Source organism: Meles meles, chromosome 3, assembly GCF_922984935.1.
Source record: "Meles meles chromosome 3, mMelMel3.1 paternal haplotype, whole genome shotgun sequence".
NCBI classification, from domain to species: domain Eukaryota; kingdom Metazoa; phylum Chordata; class Mammalia; order Carnivora; family Mustelidae; genus Meles; species Meles meles.
The window spans coordinates 151,520,831-151,535,503 of record NC_060068.1 but is presented as its reverse complement, the minus strand read 5'-3'; the positions used below and the strand labels follow the sequence as shown (position 1 = coordinate 151,535,503).

General features: G+C 38.0%; 1 protein-coding gene across 2 annotated transcripts in view; it reads left to right on the top strand.

Moving 5' to 3' along the window:
* Window positions 1-14,673, top strand: part of C7 (complement C7) — a 54,178-nt gene that overhangs the window by 19,347 nt on the left and 20,158 nt on the right. For both annotated transcript variants that reach the window (XM_045999190.1, XM_045999192.1), the window contains exons 7-11: window positions 1,755-1,925; window positions 3,943-4,186; window positions 6,386-6,499; window positions 9,729-9,895; window positions 12,373-12,601. In XM_045999190.1, coding sequence (XP_045855146.1) covers window positions 1,755-1,925; window positions 3,943-4,186; window positions 6,386-6,499; window positions 9,729-9,895; window positions 12,373-12,601 — 925 coding nt within the window. The remainder of the gene's footprint in view (window positions 1-1,754; window positions 1,926-3,942; window positions 4,187-6,385; window positions 6,500-9,728; window positions 9,896-12,372; window positions 12,602-14,673) is intronic.

Sequence of the window (14,673 nt, the reverse complement as noted above, 5' to 3'; positions counted from 1 at the left end):
TATTTGAATTGCAGATTCGAAGAGGAGGGAAAACAGGCTTTTTTTTCCTTTGCATTTAAAAGAAGATAGATAACTTCTCTTCCTTAAGAGACATAAGAAGTAAATTCTGTGTCTTTCTAAAACCAAATAGGACTGAAACACTATCTAGTGGTTGCAGATATCTCTGATGGCACTCTTATTAATGTCTTCTTCATAGTCAATAATAATACATATATTCTCCATCTCAGTTTGTACTGAATTTTTGCCTTTGACTTTTAAACAAACCAATTTCATAATGTAATGAAAATAATGCTCTAATGAAAGATATGAATAAATCTACCTTTTCATATCTGCTGGCATGTTCTTAGTGTGCATATATAATTTTGAACGTGGGCAGTGATAAAGTAACACAACATTTTCTGGCATTTTGCTCATTTTTTCTAGTTTTTCTTTTCTGATTCTTCTTTTTTAAAAAAGAAGGGGCTCCATCCCCAGAGCTCAGTGCAGGTCTTGAACTCACAACCCTGAGACCATGACCTGGGCTGAGATCAAGAGTCAGACACTCAACTGACTGAGCCACCCAGGAGCCCCTGAATTTCTTTCTAGTCTTTTTTTGACTGGGGAATATGCTTGTATGGTTATAATGAACAGGATTGTCATATGTATAACCACTGTCTCATTTAACATCAGTATTTTTCTTCATAGACATCATTTAAAATGGCTACATGGTATTCTATCATTTTCGTTCCTTTTAGGTTTGAGTTTACAGTGTACCATATCCATCATTTTAATGGTTCCTGTGCTTATTTATCATTTGATCTCAAACATAGATGTGGGTATGCTAAGAACACAAATGCTTGTGGAAGGACAGTTACCGATTTGACTATTTGTATAGAGCAGACACTGTGAGAGGGAGTCATCTTGTATGTCTTGTTTTATTTTCATGGTGTTTGACAGTTTTGAGTGAATTAATGGCCAACAACTTAAAAAAGTCTGGAGATTTTTATGTCAAGATTTCAGATTTTTCTCTTTTCTTAAAAATGGCTAATCGGACAATGCTAGAACTTATAGTTACATAGAGTAACTAACTGTATGATGAATTTGAGTGTTGGTGTCGTTTTTCTACAGTGTTGGTGTTCACTTCATCCCCCTGCCTTCCATGGAATGCCTCCAACATTTATATGACTTGCCAGCCCCCATGGGCATTTTATTTTGACACTTGATCTAGGATAAAATAAGGGATAAATAAACGTTTATCTTGGAGCTCTCACTTCCCTGTTAGCCACATGTGACTCTCCTGTTGTCTGCTTCAAAATTCTTTTGGCATGGACTTTTCTTCTACTGTCTGCCATAGGGAAAAAAAAATTGCATCTCTGGTCCCCTCTATTAGAGGAAAAATCAAGAACCAAAGGCTTTTCAGTTCTCTGTTAGCATAATTTGGTTGATTTGCTGACTTCTGGGTTAACTGTTGACTTTAAAAGAATGTGGGAGATGTTTGTACATAGATGTGTTCTGTGAATCACTTGGAATTGCCATTATTGACACCATGTCTCCTTCTTAGCAAAGAGTAATTGTGGAATGGGCTCTATTCCTTATACTCATATGGGCCTGGTTGTAAGGAGAGCCACAGTCATTTTGTGTCAATGGAGAGATTTGTCTTTTTGGAGAAGATTGCTTGAAGAAAGTATATATGTTAAAGGATCCATGGCAGAAGATTTTTGGTTATACCCAAGGCCTTAATTTGGTCATAGCAAACTTTTCCATTTTCTTGACAGGTGAAAATAAATAACGATTTTAATTATGAATTTTACAACAGTACCTGGTCTTATGTAAAGAATACCTTGACAGACTATACATCATCTAGTAGCAAAAGCCACCTTTTCGGATCTTCATCTTCTTCATCTAGTCATACAATACCACGTTCCAATGAAAACCACAAGAAAAAGGTCTGTATGAAATATTAGTTGACTTTTCCATATTTTACTGTTTAAATATTTCTAACATTAACATTCATTAAAAGTGTGTTTTCCAAACATATCAGATTTCTTTTTTAAATTAGGGTAGTACTATCTTCTTCAAAGAGACAATGTAATATATTTCTTTAAAAGGTAAGATCGTGTTTTGATACTTCTCTTGGATAATATATTTATTTATACTTTTTGTTTTCTTTTTCTTTTTCTTTCTTTTTTTTTTTTTAAAGTAGACTCCATACCCAGTGTGGAGCTTAAACTCAGGACCCTGAGATTAAGAGTGAGTGGCATGCTCTGCTGACTGCGCCAGCCAGGCTCCTCTCTACTTTTTATTTTCTTATTAAAGTATTTGTTCTTATTTGAAAATCTTGAAAAAGCACTACTTTCAAATCTACTAGTTAACATTTAATTTCTAATTCACGATTACTATACATGGTTATATAAATGTTATATATATTTGAAAAAAACCAATTAATATGTGCTTCCTAAACACTAACATTTAGAAGGTACATAAAATTAAAAGATTTTGGAACACTTTATTACTTTTGAAATACCCCAATTTTTGTCTGAGAAGTTAAAAGCCTTATTTTCAGATACTTTGTTATTTTGAGATACTAAAAATTTTATCTTGGGCAACCTGAACAGTTGAGATAGATTGCACTAGTTGATAGACACTTAGTGCTGAAGACGTTTTCAGGCTGACTGTCATTCCAAATTTGCATATTTCTTCTCATTCTTGAAGTCAGTAACTTGATTAATAATCACAAGGAGGCATGAAGGAATAGTGGTTTTATTTGTTTTATGACTAAGAAGCTGACTATGGAGGTAGGAGCTGGATAAACATTTATCATCTTTATACTACATTGTTCACAGAAGTGGGAATTTGATATAAGGTAGATCCGTCCTGGATATCATTACAAGATGCTTAGGAAGTCCTCAAAGACCTCATTGTATCCACTACTGGGTACTTACCCAAAGAATACAAACACTAATCCAAAAAGGGAGAGGCACCCCTATGTTTATTGCAACATTATTTACAATAGCTGAATTATGAAAACAGCCCAAGTGTCTATTGATAGGCAAATTGATACAGAAGATGTGGTATATTTATACGATGGAATATTACTCAGCCAGAAAGAAGAATGTAATCTTGCCATTTGCAACAACACGGATAGATTCAGAGAGTATAATGTTCAGTGAAATAAGTCAGTCAGAGAAAGACAAAGGTCACATGATTTTATTCATATGGGGAACTTAATAAAGTGAATGAATAACAACAAAAAAGAGACCTAATTATAGAATCTTTTTTGTAGAGAACAAACTGATTCTTTTTTATTTATTATAAAAAATTATATTTTTTAATTATAGAGACTCTTAATTATAGAGAACAAACTGATGATTACCAGAGGGGAGGGGAGTGGGGAGATGGGTGAAACAGGTGATGGGGATAAAGTGCACTTGTTGTGAGGAGGACTGGGTGATGTATGGAATTGTTGGGTCACTATATTGTACATCAGCAACTAATAGAGGACTGTATGTTCATTACATTAAAATAGAAACCCCCCTCATTATGAAGTGAGGGACCCCAGTATGGAATATAAATTACATGGTCACCTTACGTATAAGTCATTGTGTACTCCCCAGGGACACACTGTTTTATATACTTATTTGTGAGATTGTTTGGCAGTTAATGAAGCTGATTCTTTTTTCTAATTGAGGAGGGCATAACAACTTGGTTTTGAGATCTTAAAGGTCATATGTGCAAGAAATTACCATGTTATCATTCAGATATTACTCCTATTTGGTATTCCAAAATTTCCATAGATTGCTTCAAGGGAGCAGGCCCAGAAAAGACCTCATTATGCATCAAAAATAGAAATTCATATAGTTTGGGTTGGAAGTGGCAGCTGATGGAGACATTGGATAGCTAACTAATTCCACTGCCTTTTTATCTCCAACCTAAAACTCTTTTTACTCTCTCTTCTTCCCTTAGAGTTATCAGTTGTTGGTTGTCCAGAACTCTGTGGAAGTGGCTCAGTTTATCAATAACAATCCGGAATTTTTACAACTTGCTGAGCCATTCTGGAAGGAACTCTCCTTCCTTCCCTCTCTGTATGACTACAGTGCCTACCGAAGATTAATCGACCAGTATGGGACACATTATCTGCAGTCCGGGTCCCTAGGAGGAGAGTATAAAGTTCTGTTTTATGTGAACTCAGAAAAAATCAAAGAAAGTGGTAAAGTATTCAAAAATTATTAAATATAAACATTGCAGGAATTTTAATGGGGGAAACGACATGTAGTTAACTTAAACTTTTAGAGCTTTAAAATATGACAAATAGAGATTAAATTGCAAAGGAATCCAAAATGGCAAGAATCCATTATATTCTACTCAAAATCTTTAGGCTCTAAGAAAAAGCCTGCCTACTCTTTTGGGGAGTACCCTGAAATGTGAGATAGTCATTAATGATTATTGGCTATTCTCAGAGGATGCTGAGTGGGTTTTTGGAATACTCCTTAACCTTTTCCATTTCTCAGTTTAAGTAATATTCTTCAAGGAAAAGCTAATGAGGAATTATATTTCAGAAATCAAAATGTTTTAAAGAAGTATTTTGTTTACCTCTGTTCATTACAACTCACATTCCTTTAAAAATAATCTGTTCCAGATATCACAAGTTTGCTTACTACCTAATTCTTGTCACAATAGCTTAAACTTATCAGAGCTTTTTTTTTTTTTTTTTTTTTAAATCAGAGCCTTTCTTATGATAGGCAAGTTACATAGGTTAGCCATGCTCCTCACCACTACCTGGTGAGGTGGACACTACAATTCCTGTCTTACAGACCGAGAAATGGCGATTCAGGGCTATGGTAATACTCCTCCAAGGGCATATAGAATGTAAGGCGGTCTACTGGCTCCAAGGTCAGCTGAGCTTTCTCCTTATGCTACGGTGTTGTTAGAATTGCCTGATTTTTGTTAGAATCAGTGCACACCACTGAGTTTGTGATTTTTTGACTTTATAATTAGTGGAGAGTCCTCACCAGGTGTCCCAATGTGGAAGGTGAGGGGGTGGTGTCTCAGTGTCCATTCCTTCTTTGCAAATACCTTTTGGCTCTGGTTTACGAATATTCCAAGTCAAACATGCCCCTTCCCAACTTTGTTAAGCTGATACCTACAATTCCTTCTCCATTCCAAATCACCTCTTCAGGGTCTTTCTCTTCAGTCAAGCCTGTTTACAATTGTGGAGGAGAGCGAGACTTACTACATGAATTTAGAGGTCTTGTAACCTTCCCTTGTGGGTGAACTACAATATTTTTCTGTTTCCATTGGCTTATTTTTTTTTCCCATTAAGCTTAATTTTTACCAATTAAGATTTAGCCAGAATTTGAAAATTTCTATCTTCCCTGCTTGGAAATGAATATACAAGCACAGGTTTTTGTTTGTTTGTTTTTGTTTCATTTTGTTTTAGCAACAACAAAGGCAATATTTCTTTGGAAAATTAATCCAGCAAGTGGCTTAATCTAAACTCAGTTTCACTGCCCCCCCCCCCCCCACTTTTCCCCTTAATACTTAAAAGAAATGGCAAGAACTTTTAAAGAATTCCCAGGTTGGTCAAAGTACTATTTTGAGTAAAAATTTTACTCTTGAGCAGTTTCTGTTCTTTCTGAAAATTCTAATTGAAATATAATCAAATCTGCTGAGTTATAATAAAATATGCCCCCTCAATTGTTCTGTAAGAGATACTGAAGTTATTATAGTAGAGTTAGCAAAATTGTATGAGAGAAATATATTTCCACCTTTATTAATTTCTATCCTTCGTAAAAAACACTTGGCAAAACTCCATTTGATAATGAGTAGAAATTTTTGCATGGTATGGTTATGAGCCAGAGGAAGGAAATGTTGGAAACCAGAGATATTAAAGATACTAAAATGGAGAGATTGAGGCAGTAGATCTAGGATTTTGGGAATTAATTACTGTAGAACCAGAACACAGCATTTGGGGTTTCCAGTAGGTGGATGGGGACCATTAATAAATGCCTGCTTTTATTGATTTACTTCATGCCTGAGCAGCTGACTGTGGATGGGCAAAGATATCACTCTTTGGGGTGTTCGTTTCTGTTCCTTCCATTGTTTCATGTAGAAATCATCCCAATCTTCTCCTCTCTCAGATCAAAGTTAATAGGAACCAAAAATGGCATTTGAAAATAAGTTTCAAGCATATGATGCTTCGTTCCTAGATATATGCATGTATCTATTATTTTGTTTAATAACAAAAATCAAATATTCCTTTTTCTGACCCTTGATCCTTCTGGAGCTCTTGAGTAGTTGGCCACATTGTAGAACATAACCTTTTATCCCCTTCCTCACACCTGGCTGCATCTCAAAAGGAGTTTTTAATAAATGCAGAAATTAAACACCTTTAAAACTTTTCCTTCAGGTCTTCATTCAGAATATATGAAGAGATGTACTTCCTCAGGTTTTAACTTTTTCTTTGTATCATCATCATCGCGTGAATGCCAAGCCCTGCAAAAGGCCTTAAAATCAGATTCAGGTAAATAAGAAAGGGGGCAATTTGCATTATGAGCTTAATCTCCATCCCTCTTTCTCATGGCTAATTCCTGGCCTCCAAGGGCCTTTGAGATTTTAACAGGTGTTTTATTTTATGTTTTTTGTGTATTTGGTTATGTTTGCCTCTGATCTTTCTTTCACGTGTCATGGCAGTGAGACATCATGCAGAGTGAAAAGTTCACTGGGTATCTCCTGTGCACTGTAAATAAGTCCTCTGTGTATACTACCTTTCTCCCTACAATGACAGTTGGCAATCAAACCTAGAAAAAGGACACCAGTAGGAGAAGAATCAGTTTTACTTTGACATGGATGCCCAGTGCACTTTTGGTGCCTGCTGCTGCTGTTGCTGCTGGGAGAGGGAGTGGAGAAAGTGGTGTGTTATTCTTTAAGTGATTGAAATAGGAACTGGAAAAATAAACTGATTTAGATTGTGTCTAGATGCCATGGTAAGGAACTGGGATTTCATTCTGATGACAAGGGGTGCCATTATAGGATAATACAGAGAGTGATTAAACGAAAGATTACAAAGAAAGTTGTAGAGAAAGAAGAGGGACGGAGAAAGGATAATCTGATAGGATAAGAACAAGAAAAGAGGTGCCTGGCCAGCTCAGTTGTAGAGCATGCGACTCTTGATTTCAGGGTCATTGAATTTGAGCCCCACATTGGGCATAGAGCCTACTTTAAAAAAAAAAAAAAAGGAAAAAATCAAGAAAAATAGGGGGGGAAAAAAGGAACCTGAAAAGATAAGTAACATTAAAAATAAAGGAAAAGGAGAGGTCAACAGAGAGAAATTCTAGAAAGAAATTAAGTAAGAAAAGGACCGAAGACTCTTCATTGAATTTGGCGATTACAATTTACTTACAATGAAGGGATTCTTAGTGTGGTAGCAATAGATTGAGTGGTACTAGAACTTAAATTCTCCCAGGGTGATGGCAGAAATTGGGGCAAAGGTGAAGATCGACCCAGGTGTCAGGGTTCTTACCTAGGAAGTGGGGATTCTTGGGATGTTGATAGATGACCGCAGAAAGGAGGGAGACAGAGGAGTGAAATCAGGTTTATTCACTCATTCACCTCCTTCATTCATCAACTGTGTATGGAGACTGTGGTATACGGTGGGATTTGTTCAAGGCATTGGGGTACAAGCAGTGATATGCCCAAGAGAATATCTATCTTCATGGATCTGGCATGACAAAGGAGGAAAACAGGTTTTTGAAAGAAATGGAAATATAGTGATCTGGAAATAGAAATGAGAATGGGGAGGTTTGGGAAGATGTAGACATCCATTACCAGCTGGGCAACTGGAAGCTGCTCACTGATTTTATTTTATTTTGTGTTTAACAAACACATAGCATTTACTATGTGTCCAGCACAATTTTAAGGGATTTACAAAAATTAGTCCAAATATTCTTCCAACTGAATTAGGTATTATTCATATTCCCATTACACAGACAGGGACACCGAGTCACAGAAAGTTTGTCCAAGAGCGCAGTTGGTAAGCAGCAGACATGAGATTCAAAGACATGACGTTTGGCTTTACATTCTGGACTCCTCATTGTCACACCAAGCTGACTCTCTAGGGAAAGAGGGCCAGCTGGCACAGGGAGCTCACTGAGGTGTGGAGAGGAAGGCTACAGGCTTAAAAATAAAATTAAAATTGATTTTTTATACTCTGTAATTTGTAAAAATGTCTGCCTGTGAAGACCGTGATTTCTCCAACTTTAGTATACACCGAGATTACCTGAAGAAGCTTGTTAAAAGGCTGATTCCAGGGCTTTCCTCCCAGCTGTCCTCTCATAGATGCTGGAGCCCAAAAATGTGTAGTCACTCCAGGTGGTTCCGAGTCAGGTCCTGCAGGGACTGGATATTGCCTTCCAAGGACAACTGTTGGCATATTAAAAATGGAGTTAACAGTGAAGATGAGGAAGTACTCGGTAATTTATTAAAAACATCAGGCTTTAATTTCTGATAAATGTGTAGTTTTTGAATTTGAAAAATTTTATGAAATTGCAAAATGTAGTTAAAAGAAGTAAACTGAAAATCACCCAAATCTGGTCTGCGAGGTAGGAATATCCAGTCATGACCAGTGTAAAAGTCAATGACAAATGGAGACAAAAATAATCCTGAAATTATAGGGCACATAAATGCAGAAAAAATTCAATTAATACTCACTGCTTAGAATACTTTTCATGTGTTAATGTATGCCTGTTAATGAATAGGTTTTTTTGCTTGTTGTTGGTATTCCAGATGCAATGAAGTCCTCTTCATCTTATTATGAAAACTTTCAAACATACATAAAGAACATCGTAATAAATACCTATATACCCACCTCCTCTATGTAGTGATAATTATGACATTTGGCAGTATATAATGTACAAAAATATTTATAATGTGGATTACTTAACAATATATAAATATTATATATTCAAAATATTTATAATCTTATTTGAACCATTTGGAAGTAAATTTCACGATGCTTCCATAAAACATTTTTATTTTATTTTTTAAAAGATTTTATTTTTTTATTTGAAAGAGAGAGAGAGCGAGCCAGCATGTGTTCTGTGTGTGCAAGCAGGGGGAGGGGCAGAGAGAGAATCCCAAGCTGACTCTGCATTGAACACAGAGCCTGATGCAGGGGTTGATCCCACAATGCTGAGATTGTGATCTCAGCTGAAACCAAGAGTGGGATGCTCCACCGACTGAGTCAGCCAGGCACCCCTTCTTTTTTCTTTTAATAGACATTTTTTTCTTTAGAGTAGTTTTAGGTTTACAGCACAACTGAGCAAAAAGAACAGAGAGTTTACGTTTACTTCAGTCGGAAACTAAGGCTTCCCCACCATTAGCATTCCCCACCACAGTGGAACATTTGTTCTTGTGATCCCCTGCAGTCCATAGCTTATGTTAGCATTCAGCCTTCGTGTTGTATATTCTATGGGTGTGGACGGATGTTTAATGCCGCTAATCCACAAAGTCATATCACACAGAGAAATTTCACTGCTCTAAAAACCCTCCATGCTTCACCCGTTTATTCTTCCCACCCACCACTGCTAACAATCCCTGATTTTTTTTACTGTCTCCATAGTTCTTTCTTTCCAAGAATGTCATAAAGTTGGATGGTTTGTATTTTAGTGCTTGATAGAGTTTTCATTTTTATATTCTCCTTTTTGTTTCATTTGTGCATCCCGACTGATCTGTTTGGATTTCTCCTTGTACAGGAACTCAGAGCAATGTGCTGAAAGGGGACCCATTTGTCAGGGGGGGAGATTTAGGTTTTGTGGCTGGCCTCAGTTCACTGGATCTGAACGATCCTGCTGGAAACAAAGATCGATATTCTTCCTGGGCGGAATCTGTGACTGGTATTCCCCAAGTCATAAAACAAAAGGTATGTCCTGCTCTGTTGAAAGCAGCACAAAGCAGGCATGTTTCTTCGCACTGGGAAAAGGAGATTAAATCAAGGTGGCTAAACAGAGACAACTGTAATTAGCATTTTCTGTATCCCAGTTATGTTTTGTGTAGTAAAATGAATGCATACATAATAATAAGAAACAGAAGCTTCATTATCTTGTATGTCCATATTTCAATTGTAAAGGTTAAATATCTTGTAAATCCCAAGAGAAATTATAACAAAATTTGCATATTAAGCTTTTGACCTAAATTTGATTATATTTTCCTTGGTCTCTAATTCAGAAGAATTATAGATTCTTGCATGAGGAAAGCATTTAGGCTTGTCTACTGTCCCATCAGATTACCTTTCTTCCTCTGGCCGCAGCATGTAGGCTCTTGGAGACATGTCCATTGAGTTAGAACAAATTCAGCTGCCACAATTTTAGGATGTTTTATTGATGCAGTCTGTTCTTTGGTAATGCAACATATGTGCTCTTAAAAACTAGAGAGCTAGGTGGAATTGCATAGTGAAGACCCCCTGGCTTATGGGGAAAATGGGGTTAAGGACACAAAACTCAAAAACTTAATTTGTGATACTCATTAAAAGAAAGAAAGAAAAGAAAGGAAGGAAGAAAGAAAGAAGAAAGGAAGAATGAAAGGAAGGAAGGAAGGGAGAAAGAAGGAAAGAAGGAAAGAAAGGAAGACATCTGTAAAAACAATAAGAGTTTTACAGGTGTTAAATTGTTAAGGAATGCTTCTACTACGTTATGGTGACACAATTCCTACAGTAAGACTTGAAGCTGGTTGGGTGATGGGAAGGTTGGAGACCTGAATTAACTGTGAAGCATTGGAAGGGGAGGGGCCAGATGACAGACAGCGGGAGGTAGCTCAGAAGTGGATGGATGGAGCTTAGTACAGGCAGTGACCTGCATGGAGGTCAGATGTCTGTGTTTGTGTATGTGTATTTTGTACATTCCTATCTTGGGTTGTGTTCCCTTTTTGTGTCCACTTTTCTGAATTCACCTGGTTTTTCTTGTGGATGAAATTGTATGTAAGAATACACAAAAATATACCATAGGCTTAGAGTGTTTGCCAATACATCTGTCTCCAATGGAACAAAGTCACACTTTCAAAACATGCTGTAGCAGAACTGATTCTCTGATCTGTTCTCTGTCATGGGAGTCAAGCAACGTCCCTGGTGAAACTTGACTTGGATACATTTTATAAACCCCCAAATCACAATAACTCTTTGAGCACCCTCCCAAGACCACATGTACCCACTTGCCTCTGAACAAGGGTGAAGGGGGGAGGGTGGTTTTCCCAGGAGGTCTTACCCTAAAGTGCAACCGTCAATATTCACAATGACCTATTTTCAATGCCGGTACCCCAGAACAAATCTTGAAAAATTAGAAATTGTTGATTAGGTAGAAACAGACATTCCTTCCCATTCTCAACTTTGCTCTTCTCCACGATGGACTGTGACTATCATAGGTAGCTGTGCTAATTTACTATAGGTGTTATGTCCACGCAATGCCATGCAGTCCATTCTGCCATAATGCAGTGTAAGAGAGCTTGGGCAGAGATGGAAGGAGATGTGGCTGAGTCTTTGAGTTATTCTCACATTATCCTCACACTTGCAGGGATGTGCTGCAGAAAGCTTGGACGGACCTTCACAAGAGCCAGTGGTACATGTGTCTTTCCAACTCCACAGTCATTGGCATCCCAATGGCAACGTGAGACGGGCCATGGCAAGAGTTCTTACACTGCAGAAACTGGAAAATGCTACAAATCAGAGCATTTTTGTTCTTAGGAGAGCAGATTGTCAAAGCTTAGTCAGCATATATATGGTCTCCAAGTTATGTTTCATTAGACATACTTAGCATAGAACAATGTCTGTCTGTTTTATTATTTTTATTTTAGTTTTGGGGGTGCAGCAAAGCAAGGTTTATTGAGAGATAGTAAATTTTACTGAATGATAGAGTGTAATGCTCCCGAAGAGGAAGGGGACCTGTAGGGTTTGCCCTGTCTATCTGTTTTAAACTTCTTCAGGGAAGAATAGTCATGGTCTCCATTAAGAGACATGTTAAGTCCTTAGAGTCAGGGTATTTAATTGTATATTTGTTTGCACTTGCTTCTTCACTGTAATTTAATAGTATTTCCTTTTCTTCTGTCCTCTGCAAAGGTGGAAATGTACTGCCTTCAAAATAATCTTTCAATAACTAGAAAATGAATGTCCTGTTGATTTTGAAAAATTTTATGCAGGATATAAAAAATACTCCTTCTCTATTCACTCCTATTTTTCTTTCTGCCTTACAAAGAAAGTGAAGTGCTTTCTTTTTATCTGAAGAAGAAATAATTGGAATTAACATGAATGGCTTTTCATTTTATTTTAATGGAGATTGAGCCTGAATGCCAGAAGAAAAATATCCTTGCCTAAAAACCTGATTACTGACCATGATGTCTTTATCTGTTTAGCTGACACCTTTGTATGAGCTGGTAAAGGAAGTACCCTGTGCCTCCGTGAAAAGACTATACCTGAAGCGAGCTCTTGAGGAATATCTGGATGAATTTGACCCCTGCCATTGCCGACCTTGTCAAAATGGTGGCATTGCCACCGTTGCGGGAACCCAATGTCAGTGCCATTGCAAACCATATACATTTGGTGTGGCTTGTGAGCAAGGAGTCCTTGTAGGGAATGAAGCAGGTCAGTGTGCTGGATTTTTTCTGGTTATACTGGACACAGTGAAAAGGGCACCACCCTTTCCATTTGGCTCTTGACATTGTGCTTCTTTGTGCATGGGCATTTTAATTGATGTCTCCATTCCTATTCCACTTCTGGGTTCTAGCTACTGGGTCAAGGCTCCCTGTTGTCTTTGTCCCCCCCCCTTTTTTAAAGATTTATTTATTTATTTGAGAGAGAGAGAGCAAGAAAGCATGCACACAATGGGGGAAGGGGTGGGAGAGGGAGAGAGAGAACATCTTAAGGAGATTCCCTGCTGAGCATGGAGCCCCATGCCCGGCTCGATCTTACGACCATGTGATCATGACTTTAGCTGAACTTAAGAGTTGGACCCTCAACAAGTGAGCCACCCAGGCACCCCTCTGTTTTCCTGTCTTAATTAATAGATCCACCATGCCCTCCATTCTTCATTTTCCATTGGAATAGACTAATGCCTAAAACACCTCTCTCCTTCCATAGTCATCTCATTAAGGTTTTGTCATAACATAGGTCTGTGGAGCTGGTGTATGCATAGCTTAACTTTTCTGATGGCAAGCTCTTTGAAATATCTCTTTTTATTTTGTTTTATGTTCCATCAATGCATTATTCACACATACTTTTGAACATCCGCTGAATGCGCCCAACTGAATGGTACTTTAAGTATTTTAGTACAGAACTATGTGAGGTTGACTTTATGAGTAGACAAAGTATGAGACAATTTTGCATTTATTTATATGTCTTTCTCTTCCAGGAAGCTCATTTCTTAAGGTCAGAACTGTGATTCCTTTTTTTTTTTTTTCAAGATTTTATTTATTTATTTGACAGATAGAGATTACAAGTAGGCAGAGAGGCAGGCAGAGAGAGAGAGGAGGAAGCCCTGAGATCATGACCTGAGCCGAAGGCAGAGGCTTAACCCACTGAGTCACCCAGGCGCCCCTGTGATTCCTTTTTTTATTCCCAGGGCCCAACAGGGCTTAATCCATAGAAGGCACTTAATACTTGTTTGTCAAATGAATGAATACACAACTAAACTATGGTTGCTTATAGACAAGCATCAAGAAGGCATCCTTGCCTCCAGTTCTGTTCCCAAGTGGCCTGTCTGGTCAATTGAAATTCCACCTCTTTGATTTCATTACTTTGGCGCTTGGATTTCCCGTTGTTTGGCTCCCCCTGATGGTCAGGGTTGGAGTAGCAATCATAATATATTAAGCTATAAATTACCCCGGTTAATATGCTCAGCAGACTACTTTATTAACTCAATTTATAATTATGGAAGAAAGCTCATGGGAAAATACTACCAAATTAGTTTAGTTTTGGTGTGTGTGATACTGAGGAATGGGTGATCCAGTAGAAATACCTAGGGAGCAGTAAACACATCCATCTATCACCAGGAAGTAATACTTCGGGCGTGTGGTTTCTGAGATCAGTTTCTACCTAGGAAAGCCAGATTCTTAGAATATAGTGCAAGTTCTCTCTTGCCTTCCCTGAGGAATATGATGGGGGAAAATTATAAAAACACTGTTAGTGGTCAGTTGGCCCTGAGTTGGAGGGTGGCCACGCTGGGCTGAGCAAGTGCCTTCAGGCTGAAGGACGTTGACAGGAGGCAAATGTGTTTCTCCTGCTTAGACACTTCCTCATTGAACAGGGCCAGCTCTGAGGGCGGCAGTTGGGAATACCCAGCAGACTATGTTCCTCTCATGCCTTGTCACTGCTTTTGCAATAGAAAAGTTCCCAGTAGGAACTACTGTAATGAGAGGAGCCTGGACTCTGCTGTAAGGCCATGCTGCTGTCTGGATGTGGCTCTTGGCAGCCATTATGGCACTGAGCATGGCATTTGACCACCTTGTCTTAGATTCCACATCTATCAACTGAGAATGGTGACAGGCCCCCCTGCCCATCTGGATTCATTCTGATGAGAAGTAAATGAATGGTAGAATATACGTAAAAGTGCTCTGAAACAGTTGCAAAATAATAAACAAATTTAACATATTATTGCAAGAAGTTCATTAATGCAACCTTACCTGGACAAACCTCGTCGGTGTGCAGAGACATTCTGG